The sequence below is a fragment of the Amphiura filiformis genome, chromosome 15 (assembly GCF_039555335.1).
Source record: "Amphiura filiformis chromosome 15, Afil_fr2py, whole genome shotgun sequence".
In the NCBI taxonomy this organism is placed as follows: domain Eukaryota; kingdom Metazoa; phylum Echinodermata; class Ophiuroidea; order Amphilepidida; family Amphiuridae; genus Amphiura; species Amphiura filiformis.
The window spans coordinates 49,631,779-49,653,614 of NC_092642.1; the positions used below are offsets into that span (position 1 = coordinate 49,631,779).

At 38.8% G+C, this 21,836-nt stretch overlaps 1 protein-coding gene across 1 annotated transcript; it reads right to left on the reverse strand.

The window, feature by feature from the left end:
• Nucleotides 1-11,159: 11,159 nt before the first annotated feature.
• On the reverse strand, nt 11,160-20,105 carry LOC140172015 (monocarboxylate transporter 7-like). Its single transcript, XM_072195362.1, has 3 exons — nt 19,599-20,105; nt 12,471-12,611; nt 11,160-11,593 (listed from the first exon to the last, which is right to left on the reverse strand). The coding sequence occupies exons 1-3, from the start codon at nt 19,783-19,785 to the stop codon at nt 11,160-11,162; spliced, it is 762 nt and encodes a 253-aa protein (XP_072051463.1). The 5' UTR covers nt 19,786-20,105.
• Between the last annotated feature and the right edge of the window lie 1,731 nt (nt 20,106-21,836).

Below are 21,836 nucleotides of genomic sequence, written 5' to 3' on the forward strand. Positions count from 1 at the left end.
CTTCTTGTGGAGTCTGTCAATTTCAAAACTTTGTCAGGGTTTCCATTGTTTCCTTGTTCTTGGACTTCTGTGATTCTGAACTGAATAATTACTTGAAATAACAATTTGATTGGCTTTTACCAGATTTCATGAGTGGTATGTGTGTAAATGTCAGAGTGTGTGGGTGCATTGGGAAATGCCCTCAACTGAGGAATTGATCTGCATAATAAATCAAATAAATGTCGGTATACGCTGGCGAAGTGACGTCATAATCGGATTAACTAACATAGCAATAGATGAATACAATTTTTGAAGAGATTGCTCAGCAATACAGCAAATTGCATTAATCACCTGTCTTCAATCATTATAATAGATTCAATACAATACCGCTCTTTTCAAAGAGACTAATCTTACAGGTGCAAGTGATTAGTGTTTCTTTGACATCTATGGTTCAATGCATCGGCACCCCATGAACGTTGTAGTGCAGGGCGATATGGTCAAATTCATCTATTGCTAGTTAATCTGATTAACAACATCACTTCGCCAGCATATTTGTATAGCGCCTTTTCAGTTTCCAACCACGTTTGCTTCTTTTATTATTCGATCACTACAGGTTCTTGGAAGAAGTTTCTGTAGCTCAGCATCTGACAAACTACTAGAAGATGACATCGCAGTACAAACAATAATGCATTATGCTAATTTCATACTTTCCTGCCGCTTGCAGCCCCGAAGATGATTTTACTTCACTGCGCAGTCGCCCCAGAAACGTTCGCGGTGACCAGCGACAAGCCGATATATCAATCACTCTACTGCTTTGCCGCTGCGGCAAAATACGATTTTGGAGCGGTGCTGAAATGCAACAATTGCTTTCATGGTCATGCCGCTACTGCTCAGTGGTGTGCCGCTCTGCTTGCAGAAAAATACAAGCAGTGATGAAGCGTCATGAGCGGCAAGCGGCAGAAAGTATGAAACCAGCATTAAGGTTTGTTACTCTTGGTGAGTGAAGGATTGATGCAGTTTCCAAAGACTTACAAAGAAAGTGAATTTATATATATATATTATATATTTATATTCTGGTAACATTGGTGAGCAATAGTGATCCGAATAAAGAAATGGAGGGTTGAGAGCCAGAAAGTCTCAGCTCACAATCACCTGCTCCCACAAAATGAGCGTAAAGTCGCCAGGGCACTATAGAAGATACTATCCATTAATCATGACAAAATTCAATAGAAAACAAAAGACATTGTGGAGGAAATATTGATTTTTGAAGACCAACCCAAGGAGCCAACTTTATGCTCATTTTGTGAGAGCTGGTGACAGTGAGTAACAGCTTTCTGGTTCTGAACCCTTGAGTTGTATATGGTGCATATTTAATGATCATGAAAATGTTACAACTAGTTACTCAAATGTCAAAGAAATTGAGCTTATTTTAAAGAAACCATGAAAGGTGTGAATTCTGTCTTTATTAGTCGTATCTGGATGTAACAAAAGTAGGCAAGATTTCTAAGCAGACAAATGTCTTACTTTTAAATATAGAGACCAGGAAGGTAGACATGCATAAGGCAAAAAAAAAAAAAGGTTTGTCTCAAAGCTTGTGCGCGCGTTTGTAAAATCGCACAATTTGACAAAAAAGAAATGCGGAAATTTTGTTTATAGTTTTTTCCAGAAAAAATCTGCGAAAATCAGACTTTTTTCTCAAAATACCATGAAAAAAGTCGGGAATAAAAAAATTAAAAAAATCGCATTTCGCATTTGTTTTTAAATTTCTCATGAGCTTTGAGACAAACCTTTTTTTTTTGCCTAATAAGTTCAATTACTTGAATTCTGATAGGTTTCAGAAAAGCCAGTCACATGTTTTGAGCAGTCAATATATGTTCAAACTGTTGATAGGGTGGATGAGGAGGTTTAGGTGTATATGCAGTTTCTTAACTTACTATTCAGTATTTGCTATTCAGATATTTCTAAATCTACCTTCAACCTGAATGCCAGTGAAATCAACTCAAAATTACTCCACTTAACCCTAACAGGACGGTATACTACAAAATACTACTTGATATATGCGCTGTTCGTGCATGCATCCCACGTGGTGTGATGACGCAATCGCCCTAAGTGATATATCGGCACGGTTTCACTGGCCAGCAAAGCCCAAGACCCATGGCAAAGTGTCGCCGACCCAGTGCCCAGAGCAAACAACTTCTTTCCTTCTTTTCTCTCTTTATTCCTTCCTTCTTTCCCTTCCCGTCGCCAAAAAGCCCTTAGGCGGTTAGGGTTAAGCAGATTTTTTATTGATTATAACTCATGAACTGGTGGGTGGATTGAAGTTTGCATTTACACTAAAAATTGCAATAAATTAATTGGGAGTTGGTCTGAAACTGATAGTCTGCTTATTTTGATATATGTATACAGTGCACAAAGAGTATCCACACACGTAAAACAAAGGCAATGAATTGAGTAATATAGTGGTCAATAGATGGGAGAATTTTTATCTGCATATTTTTATATCTCATTTAGGCACAATAATGCAACTTTATTTTCTTAACTTTGAATGAAAAAAAAACCAGCATTCAAAAGTGACAAAGATGTACAATTATATAAACTTTTATCAAAACACGCTATTTATGAGCACAGCTAGTGTGTGATGATCTGTCACGCTATATGCCCGCTGCAGTAGGAATCGCCCTGATGTAAGAAATACACCAAATGTGTCACTTTTTAAATGCTTTCTTTTCCCGTTCAAATTGGTATCACTTGAGAGAATAATAAAGTAGCATTGTGTCAAAAAAGTGTCAAAATACGCAGAATTAACCCATCTATTGATTACTTTATTTGGCAATTTAGATTTAGTGTCTTTGAAATATTGTTGTAGGGTGCACACCAGTAAATAGCCCTCATTGACTTTGTGTACAAACAGGGTCCGGGAAAACATCATTTTTTTTACTCCAGAGCGACTCAGTTCTTCAAAATTTACCCTTTCTGCAAGTCGAAGGTCAGATGAAGACATCCATTGTAGAAATTATATACAGAGTCCAGCATTTTTTCCCAGAAAAATGTCGACTAGATCATCCTATAGCCCATACAGCTTACGCCACCTCACAAATAGTTTGGTGTTTCTGAAATGTAACACAAGTTAAGCCAAATCGTTATAAAAAGTCGGATCCTGCTCATTTTTCACAGACAATCTATTTCCCAGGCCTAAATGAGGATTAAATATGAATCAGGGCCTTTTAGACCTTTTCTAATGTATTTAATTAAATCGTGTTGCACGTTTCCTCGTTTGAAATCCTGATTTTTTTCTCCCAGGGTGTAGGAGACTTGTATTTCCTGGTGTGCACTCTGTAAGTGTACGGATACTTTTTGTGCGCACTATATGGTAACTATATAAGAGATATGTGACTCAATCTGATCCAATCAAACCAAAGGGGGCAATTTTAACAATTGAGTTATCACCAGCACACACCGACATCGCCCGGTTAATAATTACACTATACAGCAAGAGACACTGAAATGAATACACGGGATCGATACACGTGGATGTGCTATGCACGATTGATATTCAGACGATAAATCTTTGGATACCGGGTTTGAAAATGATTTCGTATAAAGAAACCAGATGTGGTTCCTTGCACTTGAATATATATTTTAACAGATATGATAGTCGTTAGCTTGCGGCTTGAGATACTAGCTTGCGTCTTGAGTCAAAAACTGACAATAATTTTGATTTATATGTGCCGAATTATATAGCGCAGTGTATAGGCCAATCGTGAAGGTAGTCTAACACCATATGACCTATGGTGTACCATGCTCACTCACACACAGCGGAGGTCAGTAACCGGGCTAATTGTCAGTAGCCTTAGTCAGATGTCCTTCGGCCCATGATGAGACACAAAACTATTAAACAGGTCGATATAAAAGGGCTATGCGAGGCGGTGGATTCAACCTACCATGGCGATTTCTGCCATGAAGATATCGGGGCGATGACACTGTGCAGCATCAACTTAATAACCGTAATCTTTATGGCTCACACACGTAGCATGCATGGTTGCTAAGTTTTGTTTTGCTCCCTGTTTTGCCAGTATCTCAATTTTGTGAGTGCCACCTTTGGCTTGATTGGATTAGGATATGGCAGGAAATATAGTGTATATACTATAGACGTGACTTACTTTAGGTACTGTATCTTTTACATTTTATTAAAGTTGATTCTAAACATGTCAGGCTAATAAAAAGGTTGCCTTCAAATTGCTTTATAATTTGAAAGCAGGTAAATTCTTTATTCACAGTGATTTATTTTTTTGTTCTGTAAATGTAAAAGACATTTGCTTGATTTACACAAACTACTGGATAGCAGACATCCACATGTGTGTCCAAATAGCTTGTTTTATGGCAAGAAATTAGTCTGAATTTTCAAAGTATATAATCTTTATATGAAAGAAATGAATACCTGAAATTTCAGTGTCAGGGATGGTCTAAAGGTCCGTTCATACTACCACCGCATTTGCGATGCATTGCTTTGCGATGCCGATATATCGATTACTTTTTGCCGCAACTCAACGTAACTCGTCGCACTTCCAAGTTAAAATGTATTTAATTTTATTGCGACATCGCAATGCAGTAGTTTGCAGTACGGCAACGCATTGCATCGCAAAGCAACGCATCGCAAATACGGTGGTAGTATGACCAGACCTTAATGCAGGTGGGAAAGAATGGGCTATTCCATTTGAAATCCATATGCTCCCTATGGAAGATATGACCTTATTTAATCTCCCACACATTGGGGGGGGGGTAGCCCACACATGGGGGGGGGGGTAGATTTCAAATGGAATCGCCAATTCAAGTAACCCCATTGGAAACTCGCACACTGTGTGTGATAGATTTAATTAACTCAAACTGAACCAGGTCTCACTAAATCTCACTATTAAAACCACTGTTCGTATATGCATTGCATGTGATGTGATGACACAATCAGCCAAAGTCATATATACCCAGGAAATCGCTGGCAAGGCAAGCTTCACCTGTGTGGCTACAGGTCGGTGATCGTCTGGCTGGCATGCCAGGGGTCGGAGGTTCGAATGCCAGGGATACCAAGTGACTTCTTTGTTCATCTTTTCTCCTTTTTCGTTTCTTCTTTCCCTTCCGATAGCAAAAAAACCTTGTGTTCATTTAGGGTTAAGGTCATGTCTTCCATACGGGGGTGTATGCAGGGCCGGATTTACCAAAAAATTTTGGGCCCCAAAAATTGCCCTGTGCGGCGTGCATCTTCCATTTTAGCCGAAAAACACCATGTTTTGGGCCAAAATAGGGTACAAAAATTGCAAATTTTGTGTGCTTCGTGCCCACTGGCCTGTTTTTTTAGCAAAATATAGCTTCAATTTGGGCTAAAATAGTCTGAAATTGAAATTTTTAGTAGAATCTAAAAACTTGGCCACTTCAGTGCACATGTCTTCCTCACGGTGTGTTTGGGGGCCTCCAAATTTTGGCCTGGCCCAGGGCCCCCCAAAAGGTAAATCCGGCCCTGGGTGTATGGATTTCCACTGGAATAGGAATCCACTTTTGTTTGTCTGAAGTTGTAAGCCCAAGTTTAAGGTAGTACTACAACCCTTGATGAATTTATGACTATTTTTGCATTTTTTTCAAAAAGTAGTAACACACTGATAACAAAAATTACGTTATATGTGACCGTACAGCACCTAATGAGCCGTAAATGTCCTCAATTGTATTCTGAGTTACAGTGTAAAATGGGCATGAAGGTCATATTCATAGGTATTTCAATTTGGTGCTACGTGTATCTCATTAAATGAGGTACACGTAGCACGTAGGTACACGTAGGACATTTACGGCTCATTCGTGCTGTACGGTCACATATTATAGGGGAGGAATCCAGTTACTACACTGGAATGCAAGACAAGCGGTACGTTATTTATAATAAGAAAAGAGGTACCGCTACAATGTACCTCATTTCTTAATTAACATATATAATGAACCACTTGTCTTGAATCACTGAAATTTCAGTGAAGTAATTGGATTCCTTGCCCTATAATATACCCAACTTTTATTACCAGTTATTTTGTGAGAAAAATGAAAAATTAGTCACCAAATTTATCAGGTGTGTAGTACCCCCTTAACTTATTAATGGCAAATGTATTTGGGTTTTTGTTACTGCGCACGTTAACAATTCACATAAGTAAGTGCCAGCCTGTCTCACATTACAGAAAGCTCAACTAGTGCAGGTGGTGCATCAAACTGTGTCAATGTCATTCTATATGAACCTGCGATGTTTTGAGTCTTGCCATTTATTATACTGAACATCTTTGTATATAGATAGATACTGATCAATTGGTATGGGCAGTATTGAAAAAAATCAAATATCATCGCACACATGTCGCCATTTCTTCGACTGTTATGTCATATATGAAGGGCTAAACCAGAACTATATGAATTAGTCCAGTGCCCCAGTTTAGCATTATAATTTGGTTCACCTCAGGTTTGGTAGTGACCGTCGTACAATGTTTGTGTGCATTATGCTCGCTGCAGTATTGAATCGCGCACGTAAAGTTAAACGCGCCGAGTGTACACGCACACATACAGGGGTGGTTTGTTGGCATGCTTGAGGCACAACCGCGAAAGAGCATTGACATCACTACCGAACTTGAGGCGAACCAAATTATAGCGTGTACTAGGAGTGTCTCAGTGTCCTAATCATACAGACAAGCTTTGAAAGATCATTTTTGCTGGCAGTTTTAGTTCTTAGCCATGTAACAAGCACATTTGGAGCTGTGCATGAGTTTCAATCGTACAATTTTTTATTTGGTACTGGATTTTTTTTACCATCAATGCATTAGAAATATCAAAACTTATTTCAGTTGTTTGTAATAAAATGTTGTAAATACTGTATATAACAAAGTGCCATGTATATTAGCATACACAATTATATATGTCATTTTTAAAAGCAGTATGTAAAACGTGTGATAATGTATGTGTCGTATATTATTATGTACCAAGTCAAGATGTCTATAATTTATTTAAATTTATTCATTGGATGTTTATTGACTACAATGTGGCATCAAAAACATGGAATAAATGACTAGTCTGAATTAATTTGGAATGTTTTATATACTTCTTTGGTTCTTGCTGTGGATGAAAACATTACAACCTTCAGTTAGGAGACAAAAAAAAACTAGAGGTCAGTGATAGCAGTCACTGATTGGATATGCAGCTTACAGAACACGGATAACCTCTATTGCGATTGCAGTCTTAACTGATGCTATTCTTTTCTTCAGCTTACATTTGGGCAAAAATATACGTCCAGGGCCGGATTTACCTTTTTTGGGGCCCTGGACCAAGCCAAAATTTGGAGGCCCCAAACGCACTGTGAGAAGGCATGTGCACTCAAGTGGCTAAGTTTTTAGATATTACAAGGACATTTGCGCTCGAAAATTTTTAAATTTTAGACTATTTTAGCCCGAATTGAAGCTGAATTTTATTACAATAGGCCAGTGCGCGCAAAATTTTGGAAGATGCACACTGCACAGGGCAATTTTTGGGCCCTGGGTCCGGGTCCATCTGGCCCTATGGTAAATCCGCCCTGCATACATCAATGTAGATTGTAGAATGTACAATGTTGACATTACTAAATGTGCAACTAACAAAGTACTGTGTCCATGCCATTCTATATCAATTTTCCCACCAATTACAAGCTGAACTATAAGTACAGGATATTGAGAACGATAATTTTTGGTTACTTTAGGCGAAGGGAGCGGGAGAACTGGGAATATCAATCCAAGTAACCCAATTAGTGAATATAATCAACACAACAATAAATCATCTTTGATTGCATTTATTTATAAATCTGACATCACCAAGATATTAAGACAGCCCAACAATGTAATACTTGTATCACTGATGCATATATAATCCACCAGTTTTATGACCGAGCTTTCCTGAGGCGCGCGCTTAGCGAGGGGAATCCTGCCTTCTATCTGAAAACGTGGTAGGGTATTTCAATATGAGCCCTAATAGGAAGGGATCGAGCATATCTGTTTTACTGGGACGATTGCATGGAACTGAAATGAGACAAAAGTTTTTTAAAATTTCAGGCTATTTTAGCCAAAAAATGAAGGTGAATTTTGGTATTTGATGTATCGAAATACGCAAATTTGGGCAATTTTACCTATTTTGGCCCAAAACAGTAATTTAGAGCTAAAAGGAAAAGTGCATAGGACATTTATTTATTTTATATCTATTACATGTAGGATTCATAGGTGGGATGTCCCCTTTGGACAAATTTGAAGGATGCCCCCCCCCCCCATGCATGGGCCTATCACCTGAGACTAGTGGATTTTTTTCTGCCACGATGTGTATACTTGACGGTCCATATGGGGTCTTGGCTGGCCTACTAAATGGGATCAAAATAGACCTTGTCATATCGTGGTGAATCGGCATCGGATATGTTCGCCTTTACATGCCCGCAGAATACACATACACGCTCTTCAACTGCGTGCACTGATGCAACACACAACCATTTTTCAAAACTGGGTCATCACTGCGGAAACTTCAATATGAAAAAGTCTATTGGGTGCCTGTTACATTATCAGCAAAAGCCTAAAATCAGATGAAAATTGTCATCTTCATCTTTGATTAACAAATCTTGTATAGTAATGTCAGCCTGGGATTAAAACAATGTTCCATTTGTCCAAGCATTTGGCTGTGTACTTTGAATGAATCGCATTATTTGAAACACATATGAAAATTCCTTTTTTTAGCTGGTTATTGCTCTCCATATATTTTCCAATCCAAGAGAAACTGCTGTCAGCAAAGACACTACAGATAACAGGAGAAAGGAGAGGCTGAAACTTCCTGACATGTCAAATATGATTCCTGTAATATGAACAAACACAAATTTCAGATTAGTCTTTTGTCCCACAAATAATTTCAAAAGTAAAATGGTGATACCTTTAACCACTGCTGTAACCTATTCCCGGACGAGCCCCCATAAATGTTCAATGCCGCACGCAAGCTTGGCCACCTGTCTATAAGGGCCAGGTTGATTGTCAGGAAATGGATTCATTCTCCACTTACATCTCTGAATTGGGCTACTTTGGAAAACCTGCTGCTCGTCAGAAATAGTTGCTGAGCATATCAAAGCGCAGTGGTTTTCACTGGCAATTTTTCTTTCATTTGCCAATTTACGCAGTCGTTTTGTGCTTCAAAAGGTTGAAAATCACCCTTTTCAAGTGTTTCTAATTAATCTATCAGTGTGTAAAGGAAGTGGTCAATTAAATAATTATCCACCCAATTGGATGATTTATTCAAATTATTAAAAGCACCCAAATTTTAGGATTTTTGATTTAGTGCCTCCTGCCACCGCCTAGATGGGTGGTCGCCTCACATTCACCTCACAATTGCAGCAATCCTGCCAAAATTGGAATGCTGCACCACTCAGTACAAGCTTATACACAGGGGTTGATGTACATAGACCGCTCGATCACTTGTTCAAAAAAGTTCAAAAAAAGATAACTAAGTCGAAGCCAACCAATTTGCATGTACTATATGAAAGATAATTGTACAAGGATTACTTGGTAACTTCAAAATTTGAAGAAAAAATTCGCCTTCGGCTTAAAAATCCGGAAAAACTTGAAAATTTATGAAAATTCAGCTCAAAATCCAAGATGGCGGCCGTAAAGTGAAAATTGTCAGAAGAAAAAAACTAAATCGAAGCCAAGCCATTAACATGTCTCACATGATAGGTAATTGCATACAGATTAATTGGGGACTTTAAAAAATGAAGAAAAAATTGGTCTTTGGTTTCAAAATGCACAAAAGGCAAAAATCCAAAATGGCGGATATGCGAACAAATGATCAGGGCCAACACCTGTGTATACTGATGTTGATTTGAGTTTGGCAGTGATATCACTTGCATCTAGCCTTGAAATGTGCACATGGTTCTCGGAATCACAGCCTAATACACTTGCGTGTAAAGGTGGTTCACAGTGAATGCTCAATCACATACAGAGATGCATTGGGCTATTCCATTTAAAATCCACACTACCCCTGTGGAAGCTTTTGGAAATATCTGCCACAGGGGGGTATGAATTTCAAATAGAATGAACACATTAGGTGGCTCCATTTGAATTGCATGCACCCTCTGAGAAAGATTCAACCTGAATCTTCCACTGAGGGAGGGTGAATTTCAAATGGAGCTGCTAAAGATTCATTCTATTTAAAATTATATCCTCCTGTGGAAGATATTTACAAAATCTTCCACAGGGGTAGTGTGGATTTTAAATGGAATAGCCCATTTTGTCATCACTACTTAACTAAAAGTGACAAGAGATATATGTGTACACAGAAGAGGCTTTGCCAGATAAGTACATCATCATGCAAAAGACATTAATTAGTTACGAACTTGGAGACTCAGTTGAAGTGGAATTTCTTTCTTGAAAGGGGTGTGGTATTTGAAATTGATGCGTTGCTTGCTTCAGTACTGCAATAGCATAACGTATGTCAAAAATAGATTTTGTCTGTTCCATTTATTTATTTATCATATAGATGTGTTGACTTCTGACGTCAATGCCTGGCAGTATGCGCATGCATCATCACAATTTCCATTGTTTTTTGCCTGGCGGTATGCGTGCGCACATCATATTTTGATCAGGGCTCGTGTTTTTAAAACACCCGCCCCATCACAATAAGGCTATTGAACAGTGTAGTGGTTGCATGCGGTTCACTCAAGCATTTCAATATACCAGTCCCTTGCCTTTGTTGATAAACATTGAGGTCAACTCATCATCTATACACAATTGTTTTTTACTTGCCTGATAGAGTCCCACCTGCTATCATGGAAAAACCAAAACTTAAGTGAAACCACGATACAGCATTGATATATTGGTCATCTTCTGTCACATCCCTAGCAGCTATGTAGATTTCAGTAGTGAGGGTACCGGTACCCAGGCAAAATATCATGGACATGACGCTAAGCATAGGTATACTTTGAAATAAAGTCATCAGTGCCAAACTTGCGGCCATTGTGATTGAAGAGGCATACAATAGTTGTCTGTATGTCATAATTGAATTCAGAAATGGCAGCGCAAGTCGGATGGTCATCAGGCCAATACCTCCAGTTGTGGCTACCAAGGAAGCTTCTGCTCTTGTGGCTCCAACCGATAAAGCAAATGATACTATGTAAATTAACCATCCTGAAACCGTGTAACCAAGTTAGCAATACCAGGCAGTACAACTCGGAAAATAAAGGAGGGATCTGTGAGCAAATTTGCGTCACATCTCTTCAGAATAGATGTCAGAAATTTCAGATTTAATATGAAATTTGTTTTGTCAATTTCTCTTTGTGGATTATCTCTGATAAGTGGTATAGATAAGCTCTTTTCGGCTTTGTTGTGTTTTATGAGGGCACCAAAAATTAAAGAATGCGTGGTCAGTGCACCGAGTAAGAGCAGAGCACCATGCCATCCATAGTGGTCTTGAGCCATCTGCACTAGCAAAGGGTAAACTACAACAGCTAGACCTGATCCAAAACCGTAGATATTGACTGCAAGATTGTAGTATTTGTCAAAATATTCAGGAACTATTCCTAAAGCAATGTTTTCTTGAAGATACATGAAACCTGGAAGGATTGAAAAAAAAATACAAGACAAAAATTTATTGTCACAGTTGAGAGAAAAAAAATCTCTCTCTCTCTCTTTGTCCACACAAACACCACTAACCCATACCCACTACAGTTCTCTGGCAGAAAAGCGTGCACAGCGTAAATACAGAAGTGAGGTTCTAATTGGCTGATTTAATTGTCTGATATTCATAACAACAAACTGATAGTCTGATTGGTTGATTTTGTGTCAAAGCATTGGTCGGTGCTGAGCGGCACTCTTGAAGGGAGCACAAGCTTTATGATATCACCTACTAAAGTTTATTGGACATAGAGGCAAAAAAATATACTCATAACACCATGTATTGATATAGAATGGAGTGCACGTAGTTGGGCACAGCACTTTCACTAGTTGTGTGTTGCTTTAATGCATGGCAGACGCACACTGACATCGCCCGGTTAATACTTACATTAGTCTAAAGAAACCACATTTTGTTCCTTGCACTTGAATTTATGTGTTGAACGGATATGATAGTCATTAGCTTGTGTCTTGAGAAAGAACCGTGCGTCTTGAACTCAAAATTGACAACAATTCTGATTTTATATGTGCTGAACTATAGCGCAGCATAGGCTAGCTGCACTCATTCGTGGAGGCAGTCTTAAAGCAGATTGACCTCATGGTGTATACATGCTCACTCACACACAGAGAGGTCCATTACCAGGCTATTGTCAGTAGCCTTAGTCAGATGTCCCTCAGCTCATTATGCGTCTCAAAGGTCGGAACAAAATGGCCATGTGTGGCTGTGGATTCAACCTACCATGGCGATTTCTGTCATGAAGATATCGGGGCGATGACACTGTGTGACGCACGCTTATGCGAACATGAGTTGGGACTTACCTGTTAAAATGATACCAAGAAGTAGAAGGTATACATTAGTTGCATATGCACAAACTATCAGACCAGTGCTTGATACCAATCCACAAAACATGATGCAGAGTCGAACCCCAAACCTGCTCTTCAAATAACTTGCAAACATACCTAGATTTGAGAGTATTCAAAATGAATGAGAACTAGACTTAGCTGTGGTCTAAGACCACGAACACAGCCGTGTTATGACCCCTAATGACCTTTGACCCCAAAATATATGAAAACGCCAATAGACATTGGCTAATGTCAATGCATGGGTGCACGTGGCACCACCTTGCTATGTGGCAGAAGGGCATTTTAAAGGTTCTTCGCCTCAGACCGAAGTGACCCCTTAATGACCTTTTGACCCCAAATTAAAAAATACCACATATGAATTTGGTAACCACAGTTCATGTGTGAACATACCGTTACTGTCCTATGTTTTTGTGGCAGAAGGGGCATTTTAAAGGTTTTTCGCTTTTATACCGAAGTGACCCCTTAATGACCTTTGACCCCAAATCTGTGAGGACCCCATAGACACTGGGTAATAACAATGCATGTGTGCAAGTGGTGTCACTGTCTCGTACGCTTTCCAGATCGGAAGAAGCATTTTAAAGATATTTCGTTTTATACCGGAAGTGGCCCCTTAATGACCTTTGACCCTAAATTAAAAAATACCACATATACACAGGGTAACTACAATTTATATGTGAACATACCGTTACTGAATATGTTTTTCTTAGCAAATAAAAAAATTTCAAGGTTTTTCGTTTTATACCGGAAGTGACCCCTTAATGACCTTTAACCTCAAATCTGTGAGGACCCCATAGACTAGACACTAGATAATAACAATGCATGTGTGCAAGTGGTGTCACCGTCATACGTAATCTGTAGGAGAAGAAGCATTTTGAGTTGAAATCACGTTTTTGACCCCTATGACCCCAGCGTGACCTTTGACCCCACGAGTTTCATGTGACATGTAGGGGCATGGTCAATGATGGTTGTGACCAAATTAGGTCCAAATCAGTGTAAGCATGTGAGTGCTAGAGCAAATGTAATGGTCGGCAGAAAGAAAGAAAGAATGAGATCTGATTGCGTTCGCCTGCGACCGCGAGGATGCACAGCCAGCAGTGACAAATGAGTTATGACCCAATCTGTGAGAACCGGAAGTGATCCCTTAATTACCTTTGACCCCGCAAAAATATTACATAGTGCTTAGGATGTCATAAGGAATATTCCTGGTGAATTTCAGCTTAATCGGAACTTATACATGGATTTTAATTTTTTTTAAATTTATGATTGACCTTTTGACCCCCTTTATGACCTTTGACCTCAATGGAAAAAAAACCTTATGTACACCGACAAAATGCATTGTTCTAATTTTAATTAACAAATTATACTATGTTTAGTTGTTGGGATAAAAATTCTTGAAAATATTTAACTAAAAACAGGAAGTGACCCCTTAATGACCTTTGACCCCCAAAATAAAAATACCATGCACACATCAGGTAAAACTAATTCATGTATGATGATCAGTGATCGAATTTAGGAAAAATAAATGAGTTGTCCCACGGACAACCAGATTACAATTTCTCGTTGTCCGTCTAAGTTTTTGGTTGTCTGTAGGCCTACCAATGTGACTTTTTGCTAGATTTATGGTTGTCCGGCGGACAACCGAATCAGTATTTTTGGTTGTCCGGCGACTTTTTTAGTTGTCCCGGCAACCGGACAACCAAAATTTCGAACCCTGATGATGATTATATTACCGTACTCTGGTCTGTTTACATTTTGAGATAAAAATTTTTTAAACATTTTTGATAATTTTGGTTTTTGACCGGAAGTAACCCCTTAATGACCTTTGACCCCAAAACTGTAGGCATCCTAAAGACCCTGGCTAGTAGGGATGCATATGTGCTAATGGCGACTCTCTGCTATGTAATTTGTAAAGACAGTGATTTTTTTAATACTTTTTACAAATTTTTCATACTTTTACCGAAAGTGACCCCTTAATGACCTTTGATCCCAATTCTCTGAAGGACTTTTAGACACTGGTGATAGGCGATGCATGTGTGCAAGTGACGTCATGGTGCTATGTAAAATGTGGAAGGAGAAGCATTTTTAGTGAAAATCACGTTTTTGGCCACTGACCGGAAGTGAATAACCTTTGACCGGAAATGATCATGTGACAGTTGTGGCACCACTCAATGGTCCTAGTGACCAACTTTGATCAACATGGCTGAACGCATGTGGCTACGATGGCTGATTAACATGATGTTGACAGAAGAAAGAAGAAGAAGAAGAAGAAAGAAGAACGCGGTAAAAAGAATGCACAGCGCCGATGGCGGCTGTGCAAGAACCTGTAAGAAAAAAGACACAGCCGTGACTAACGTCACGGCTGTGTAATTAAAATTTTGTTCACAACACATAAAGTTGCTCACCTGAAATTTTTGGTTGTTATTACTACAACCTTCAGCAGAATGATCCAGTTCGTTGATCGATTTGACGACTCTTGACCTGTGAAGTCAGAACTGCATGGATCGTAGACGGGATCGTAGACTCAGAGGTCATGAACCCCCTATATCCCTCCAAAACATTTATTGACTGTTTTATTGATTTTTCACTACTTAAATGTCAAGTACTATAGATATGATATACATCATTTTAAAGCTAATTTCAAGCAGAATATTTTGGTTGAATATCTCAAAAATGATGATTGGCGACTTCAGGGCTCAGTTGTGCTGGATGGTCACATATGTGTAAGTGTAATATGATTTCTGTCATGAGTATCTGTGGTCATACTAAGAAATGAATTTGATCAAAATGATGATTCAGATGGTGACGTTCTATAAGAGTGTGTTTACACCACAGAATTAAAACCAGAGAACCAGGACTCAACCGCCATCTTGATACAGGCATGGAGCAAAAATTGGGGTATTCGGTTTCCCTCGAATGCGCCGAGGCATATTCGTTTTCATGCAAGCGCCATGGATGATGGGCGCGTTTGAGAGACGCACTTTATGCGACCTGTACGCGAGTACCAAGACGCTTCATATGAAACGCAGAATTGTTTTCGTTCGTCTCCGCGCACCGTCGGCAAGGACCCGAATACCCCCAATTTTCTCCCCATAGCTGACGGCGCGATTGTACGTGGCGATATAGGGAGTCCCGGTTCTCCTTCTCTAATTCTGTGGTTTACACACACTAGGATTCACAACATGCTCATCTATCAGGGGCACGGTTCTTGAACCCCAATACATTTGCACATTCATTGAATGACCTTTGAAAATTTGGGTACAAACAATCATACTCTTTAACATGAGGTCAAATTTTGTACTATGATTGTTTAATTGAGGTTATTGGACTATGCCATAGGGTTGAGGCCATAGTGGCATGGGGTCAAAGACCACGTAGTGTCATTGAAAGGCAATTCTCTGTAGTACACTGGATAGGGTGCTGCTCATGCTTTTTACCAAATTTGTCAAAAATCATCATTAGCCATCTTTAGGTTTATTAAGGGGGCACTACACCCCTGCCCAATTTTGTGCCTATTTTTGCATTTTTCTCAAAAATTATAGGGCATTGGTGACAAGTAAAATATGTATATTATAGAGGGCAAGGACTGCAACTACTGCACTGGAAATTTTATTTCAGCACAGACAACAGTTGTGGAGTTACAGTCAAAAATGAGGGAAACCAATATTTGATCAATAAATCAATAACTACTTGCCTTGAGTTGCTGAATTTTCAGTGCAGTAGTTGTAGTCTTTGCCCCTATAATATACATATCTTAGTGCGCGTTCTCACTATGCCTGTTTGATACCAGGACGTGGACTCGATCCTACATCGAGTCCACTTCCAAGCATAGTGAGAACGCGAAATAAGTGGTTTCGATCCTACATCCAGGATGTAGCATCGAGACCACCTCATTGAGGTAGTCTCACCTAGGACGTGGTATCAAACAGCATAGTGAGAACGCGTTTACAAGTGGACTCGATCCACTTATACCGAAATGCACAACCTTGACGGCCGTCGTTGTACTATAGGCATATATACTACATGTCTACATTATATAATTTTCCATGATAAAATTTAAACATATGCATTTTCAACTTAAAAATTCATAGCTGGTATTATAGAACAAATTTATACAGGCTTTATTTCATGTAATTTACAACATTTATTTTTTCGGCGGAAAGTCAAGGGGAACATACACGGCGTTCGTTCGAGATGCTTGCCGTAGTTTGATGAGCAGCATGCTTCTCATGCATTGTGAAAACAACGGCATCGCGGCAAGATACAGATTTTATCCAGTTTCAGAATTAAACAAAAAGACATTGGGCTTTATTGGATAGTACAAAAGGATATTCAGGTTTAATATGAATCGCTTTTGAGGTGTACATTTTGCTAGACTGAGTTAAAATTACCAATCAAAAATAGTATTTTGATGTAAAATAAAGGTTGTGTTATGTGTGAATCGGCGTGTTTGACCAAAATCAGAAATATTAAACAACCCGATGTATTTCTCTGATTTTACACGATAGGCCCAATATAAAATAACAGTTTTTAGAGCTGTTTATTTCAGATCTTTCCAAATACATATAACAAAATAACATATTCATAGATTGAAGAAATATATCAGGGCCTGTAAATAAAACATGATCTTTCAAAATTAGCTAAAATTGATAGTCTACTATCGTAAAGTTTGATTTGTGCTGTGAATTCGGCTCAAAACATGCATTGCAACAGAATTTGTGACGTCATGGCCATGCCTCGAAGTGCTTGATATTATAACATCCGGGTAAGTGGAGTCGATCCTACATCAGCATTTTGGTGCTAGTGAGAACGTGAAATCAATGTGGACTGAGTCCACTTGTATGTAGACTCGGACCTAGGTACGAGACCCCATGTCTGTAGTGAGAACACGACCTTACTTGTCACCAATGCGCTATAATTTTTGAGAAAAATGCAAAAATGGGCACATAATCGAAAAGTCGCCCAATTTTTCTCTTTACCATTGGTTTCTATGGGGCAGGAAACTATCGGAAGTTGCGGGAGCTAAAGTTGAAAAGTCGCCCAATTTTTTTTTTTTTTTTTTGGTTTCTATGGGACAGGAAATTGTCAAAAGTCGCGGGAAAAATCTTCAAAAGTCGCCCAATTGGGCTACCAAATCGCGGGTTTGGCAACCCTGCAGACAGTTTGACAGGCCATATACATTGTACATACATTGTAATTACTATAGCTTTGTTGGGGCGCACTCTACGGAGGCGCCACCATATAGGCATGACTTTGTGAAAAGCTTCTAATTTCACTCTTGCTAGATTGACTTCGCAATTGTTTTGCTAAAATTATGCCCAGCTCAGAAATAAAACCACAATTTGCTTGGATTTTATTTTATTATTGTTTTCTGATATGCATGGGATAAAATGGTGAGCGTATATTCTTTGTTTAAAATACAAAATTAGGACTTATAAAAACACCAAATAAATCCTGACCTTTGTATGCGTTCAACCAGTTTACTGTGTGCCTTAGAACCCGATAGACGGTGACATTTGACCATACACTAGGATCCACAACATGCTCATCTATCATGGGAACAGTTCTTAAACCCTAATACATTTGTACATTCATCCTTTGAAAATTTGGGTACACAAACTCATACTCTGCAACTTGAGGTCAAATTTTGCACTATGATTATGTAATTGAGGTTATTGGACTATGCCATTGGGATGAGACTCTTGTGGTCCATAGCGATAAGATCAATTAACGAGGCCTCTTAAACTGATGGCTTTTGTTTGCTAATTACCATAGAATCTATATAGCGGTTATTGCCAAAGTTGCAATATGGTGGCACAATTGGGCGGCAAACTGTATGCAAACAACACGGCATACTAATTATACATGTTCTACATTGTTGTATTTTAAAACACAGAAGACCAAAATTGACGTTAATGCCATGATTGGATCATGGAGGTAGTACTAGCTACTACCTCCATGATTGGATTAAGTAAATAACTAAATCCTGTTATCTACCCAGCAATGTTTGCTTATCTTAATAATTGTAACAAACTGTAGTGTACTAAATGGTACAAGACAGAAAAGGCAAACAGACAGAAATTTAGAGTTTTAAATTAGAGAGTTGACAGGAAGTTGTAAGAGTTAAATTGTTATGGATATGATTGGTGTAAGCGCGAAAATGTTGAATGTCAGATCAAAGTCATCCGAGGTGAATTAAGTAATGTCAATCACAAATTGTTACAGGTCATTTGAGGTGGACTAAGTTTATATTTGGATTGTCAGAACACCTTCCCCAATCAAACACATTTCTCTTGCATTTGATCATCTTCTACTGAATCTACTCTTCCCTAGAAAAATCATTATAACACCAAATCTACACACCATGGAATTCACCATATCACGTCCAAGCTCACATTGGGCGCCCCATTCCTTTTTTAAAGGAATTTTTATTTTATATATTCATGAGATTATTTGTAAGCATTTGACATCGTTACCAGTCGCATTTGGTTTGCAGGCCGCCTGTTGGCCACCTGTGGTTTAAAGTTGTTCTAATGTACCATAATGCTACTTCTATCATAATCAAATGAATGTATAATATTGGATTCAAATTTGGTCAGTCAAACTGATTAAGCGAAAGACAGGTACTTTTGCTAAGGGGCTGTGCAATAATTATGAGACGTGGGGGAGGGTCCCGGGGAGGGTATAATTGGGGGGGCAAGAATTTTTTGGCAGGCCGAAAGGGGGGGGGGAAGCGATTTTTGGCACACATTCATGGGGTGCGTTTTAAATAAACGCTCTAACAAGGCTTCGGAAAACATTACGGAAACGCTTTAATATGCAAATTTTCCTGCTCGCTGCGCTCGCAGCATAATTATATTTAGACCATAGGCCCTATAAGGTTTGCAAATTGGGATCCAAAAAATTTGGCATATGTAAGGGGGAGGCAAAGATTATTTGGCAGGCCGAGGCGAGGTGGGGGGCAAGCGATTTTTGGCGGGCCATTCGGAAATTTTATAATAATCTCATAATTATTGCACAGCCCCTAATCATCCCATGATTTGGAGTGTTTTCTTATGATTTCTTTTGCTGGAGAATATAGCTCACCTAGTAGGCAACCCCATCCAGTCATTATCGATATGCAAGAACCAATAATCCAAGTTTGACTTGAGAGTTGCTCCTGTAGGTCTGGTAGTAGCACACTGAATGCCTTCATTGTACCATTCTCCAAAAAGAACATAAAAGTTACTCCACAAAGGACAACCCAAGACCATGGGCCGTCTTTTTCAGCCATGTTATTTATGGGGTTTTTTGAGTAAAGAAGTGAGCGCTGTGCTGCTCCTGACCTGCTCTCCTTATGTTCCAGTTTGGTGATGTTTTGTGTTGTTTTACCAGATGAGTTTACTACTGTCAATTCTACTTGCACCAGTGCCTCTTTTGGTCAAGTTTTGTGATTTTTTGAGACTGTGGAAGATGGAAATTTTACAATTCTCTTTAGCTCAACATCAGCTATCATCATCACTACAGTGAGTACACATCACACCATGGTTAGCTATGACAAGACCTTGTGTTCAATCAGCTGTATCAAGTGCTGTGCATCATGACCATGATGACATGACAGGCCATTCAACAAAATCAATTGGCCTTGTAGCTATGTTTGGTCAGATGGGTGACACTTCTCCTGAAGCATGGCAGAATGACCCCTCTATTGTGTTTGTTCATTTGTGTATGGAGAGCCATTATACTAGAAATACCTTTTAAAAGCATTAAATTAGTATCACCCTGGCGGCCCCGTGCACTGGAAAACCAGAATCTGTTGTTTAACCAGATCCGCCTGTGTACATATAAATGGGTAGCAAAATTGGTCTCGAATATTAATGAATTAAAAGAAACATACGCGATATAATGAACCATTGACCTGACGCCATGATGGCAGAATTTATTAGTCGTTTTATTTCATGTTTTTATAGTATGTCAAAATCCCACTTCTTGTTTAAATTATATTGACTTATTTTTTGCATGTTCAATGTGCAGACCATATGCACAAATGAATACTTATCTTTTCGATATTGAGCTTTTTGTACAACTCATATAACATGTCATTAAAGCAGGTCATATGTGCTGACCTTCTTCTATTGTATATATTTGTTCATCTGTGTATGGAGAGAAGAACGCCATTGAAACTCCATCGGTATTAGGGCGTAGTTCATTGCACTCACCGGATTGTTATTCCAAGTACTTTGGTAATACAGATAATATGTACTAATGGGTCGATGCGATTGCATTATGTGCTGACCTTCTTCTATTGTATTTGTTCATCTGTGTATGGAGAGAAGACGCCATTGAAACTCCATCGGTATTAGGGCATAGTTCATTGAACTCACTGGATTGTTATTCCAAATACTTTGATAATACAAATAATACGTACTAATGGGTCGAGGCGATTGCATTGAAAAACTAATAAATTATTCATAACAGTTACGTAATCAATCGATAGTGCGGACACTTTTCATTTGCAAACCACCAAAATTTGTGATCTTTTAGCGTTGGAAAAGAAACCACGTGAATAGAGTGCCCTCTCAAGAATAACTGCTCTCTGGTTTGGTGTTTGGCTATGGCTGGGTATTACAACGGGTGCTGAAATCATAATCTCCACCACTCCGCCGGTCAAACAATTCTTCGAATTTGGTCATTTTCTGGGAGTAAGAATCCCCTATTACAGCAATTCCAGTTCCACTTTTCAATATAGACTTTTAAGTGCTGGTGACATTCAGCCCAATCCAGGGCCTACAAGCCCCATTGATGAACATGATCATGAATTTCAACATGGTAAACAAATCCCTCTTGTTGACTCTGGTCTTAGATACGATCGTAACCAACTGCTTGATCTTAATCACGATCACTACCAGGCATGAGACTGCACTTTCCTAAAAAAAACTGAAAAAACTGAAAATGCGCGTGAAATTGGGCAAAAAGTACCAAAAACAGGCTGAAATTAAATAAAGTTGCGGAAATTTTGACTATAAAAAAAACTGAATTCAGTTTTTAAACTGAAAATTCTCATGCCTGCACTACACGGTCTGCCCCCAGGTATGGCATAGACTTATCGCCCTTAAAATATCTGCTAAGAAAAGAACTCGCAGAGGTAGTGTCGGTGGTAAACGTCAAGTTAATGGTAGCAATAACTGTAATAATGTGAATAATGGCAATGTCAACTCTAACAGATTCACAAATCTTCCTGCTGTCTTCATGACTAACGCTCAGTCTGTTAATAACAAAATGGATGAACTTGAAGTCATTTTAAGACAAGAAAAGATTGACATCTGTGTTATAACAGAGTCCTGG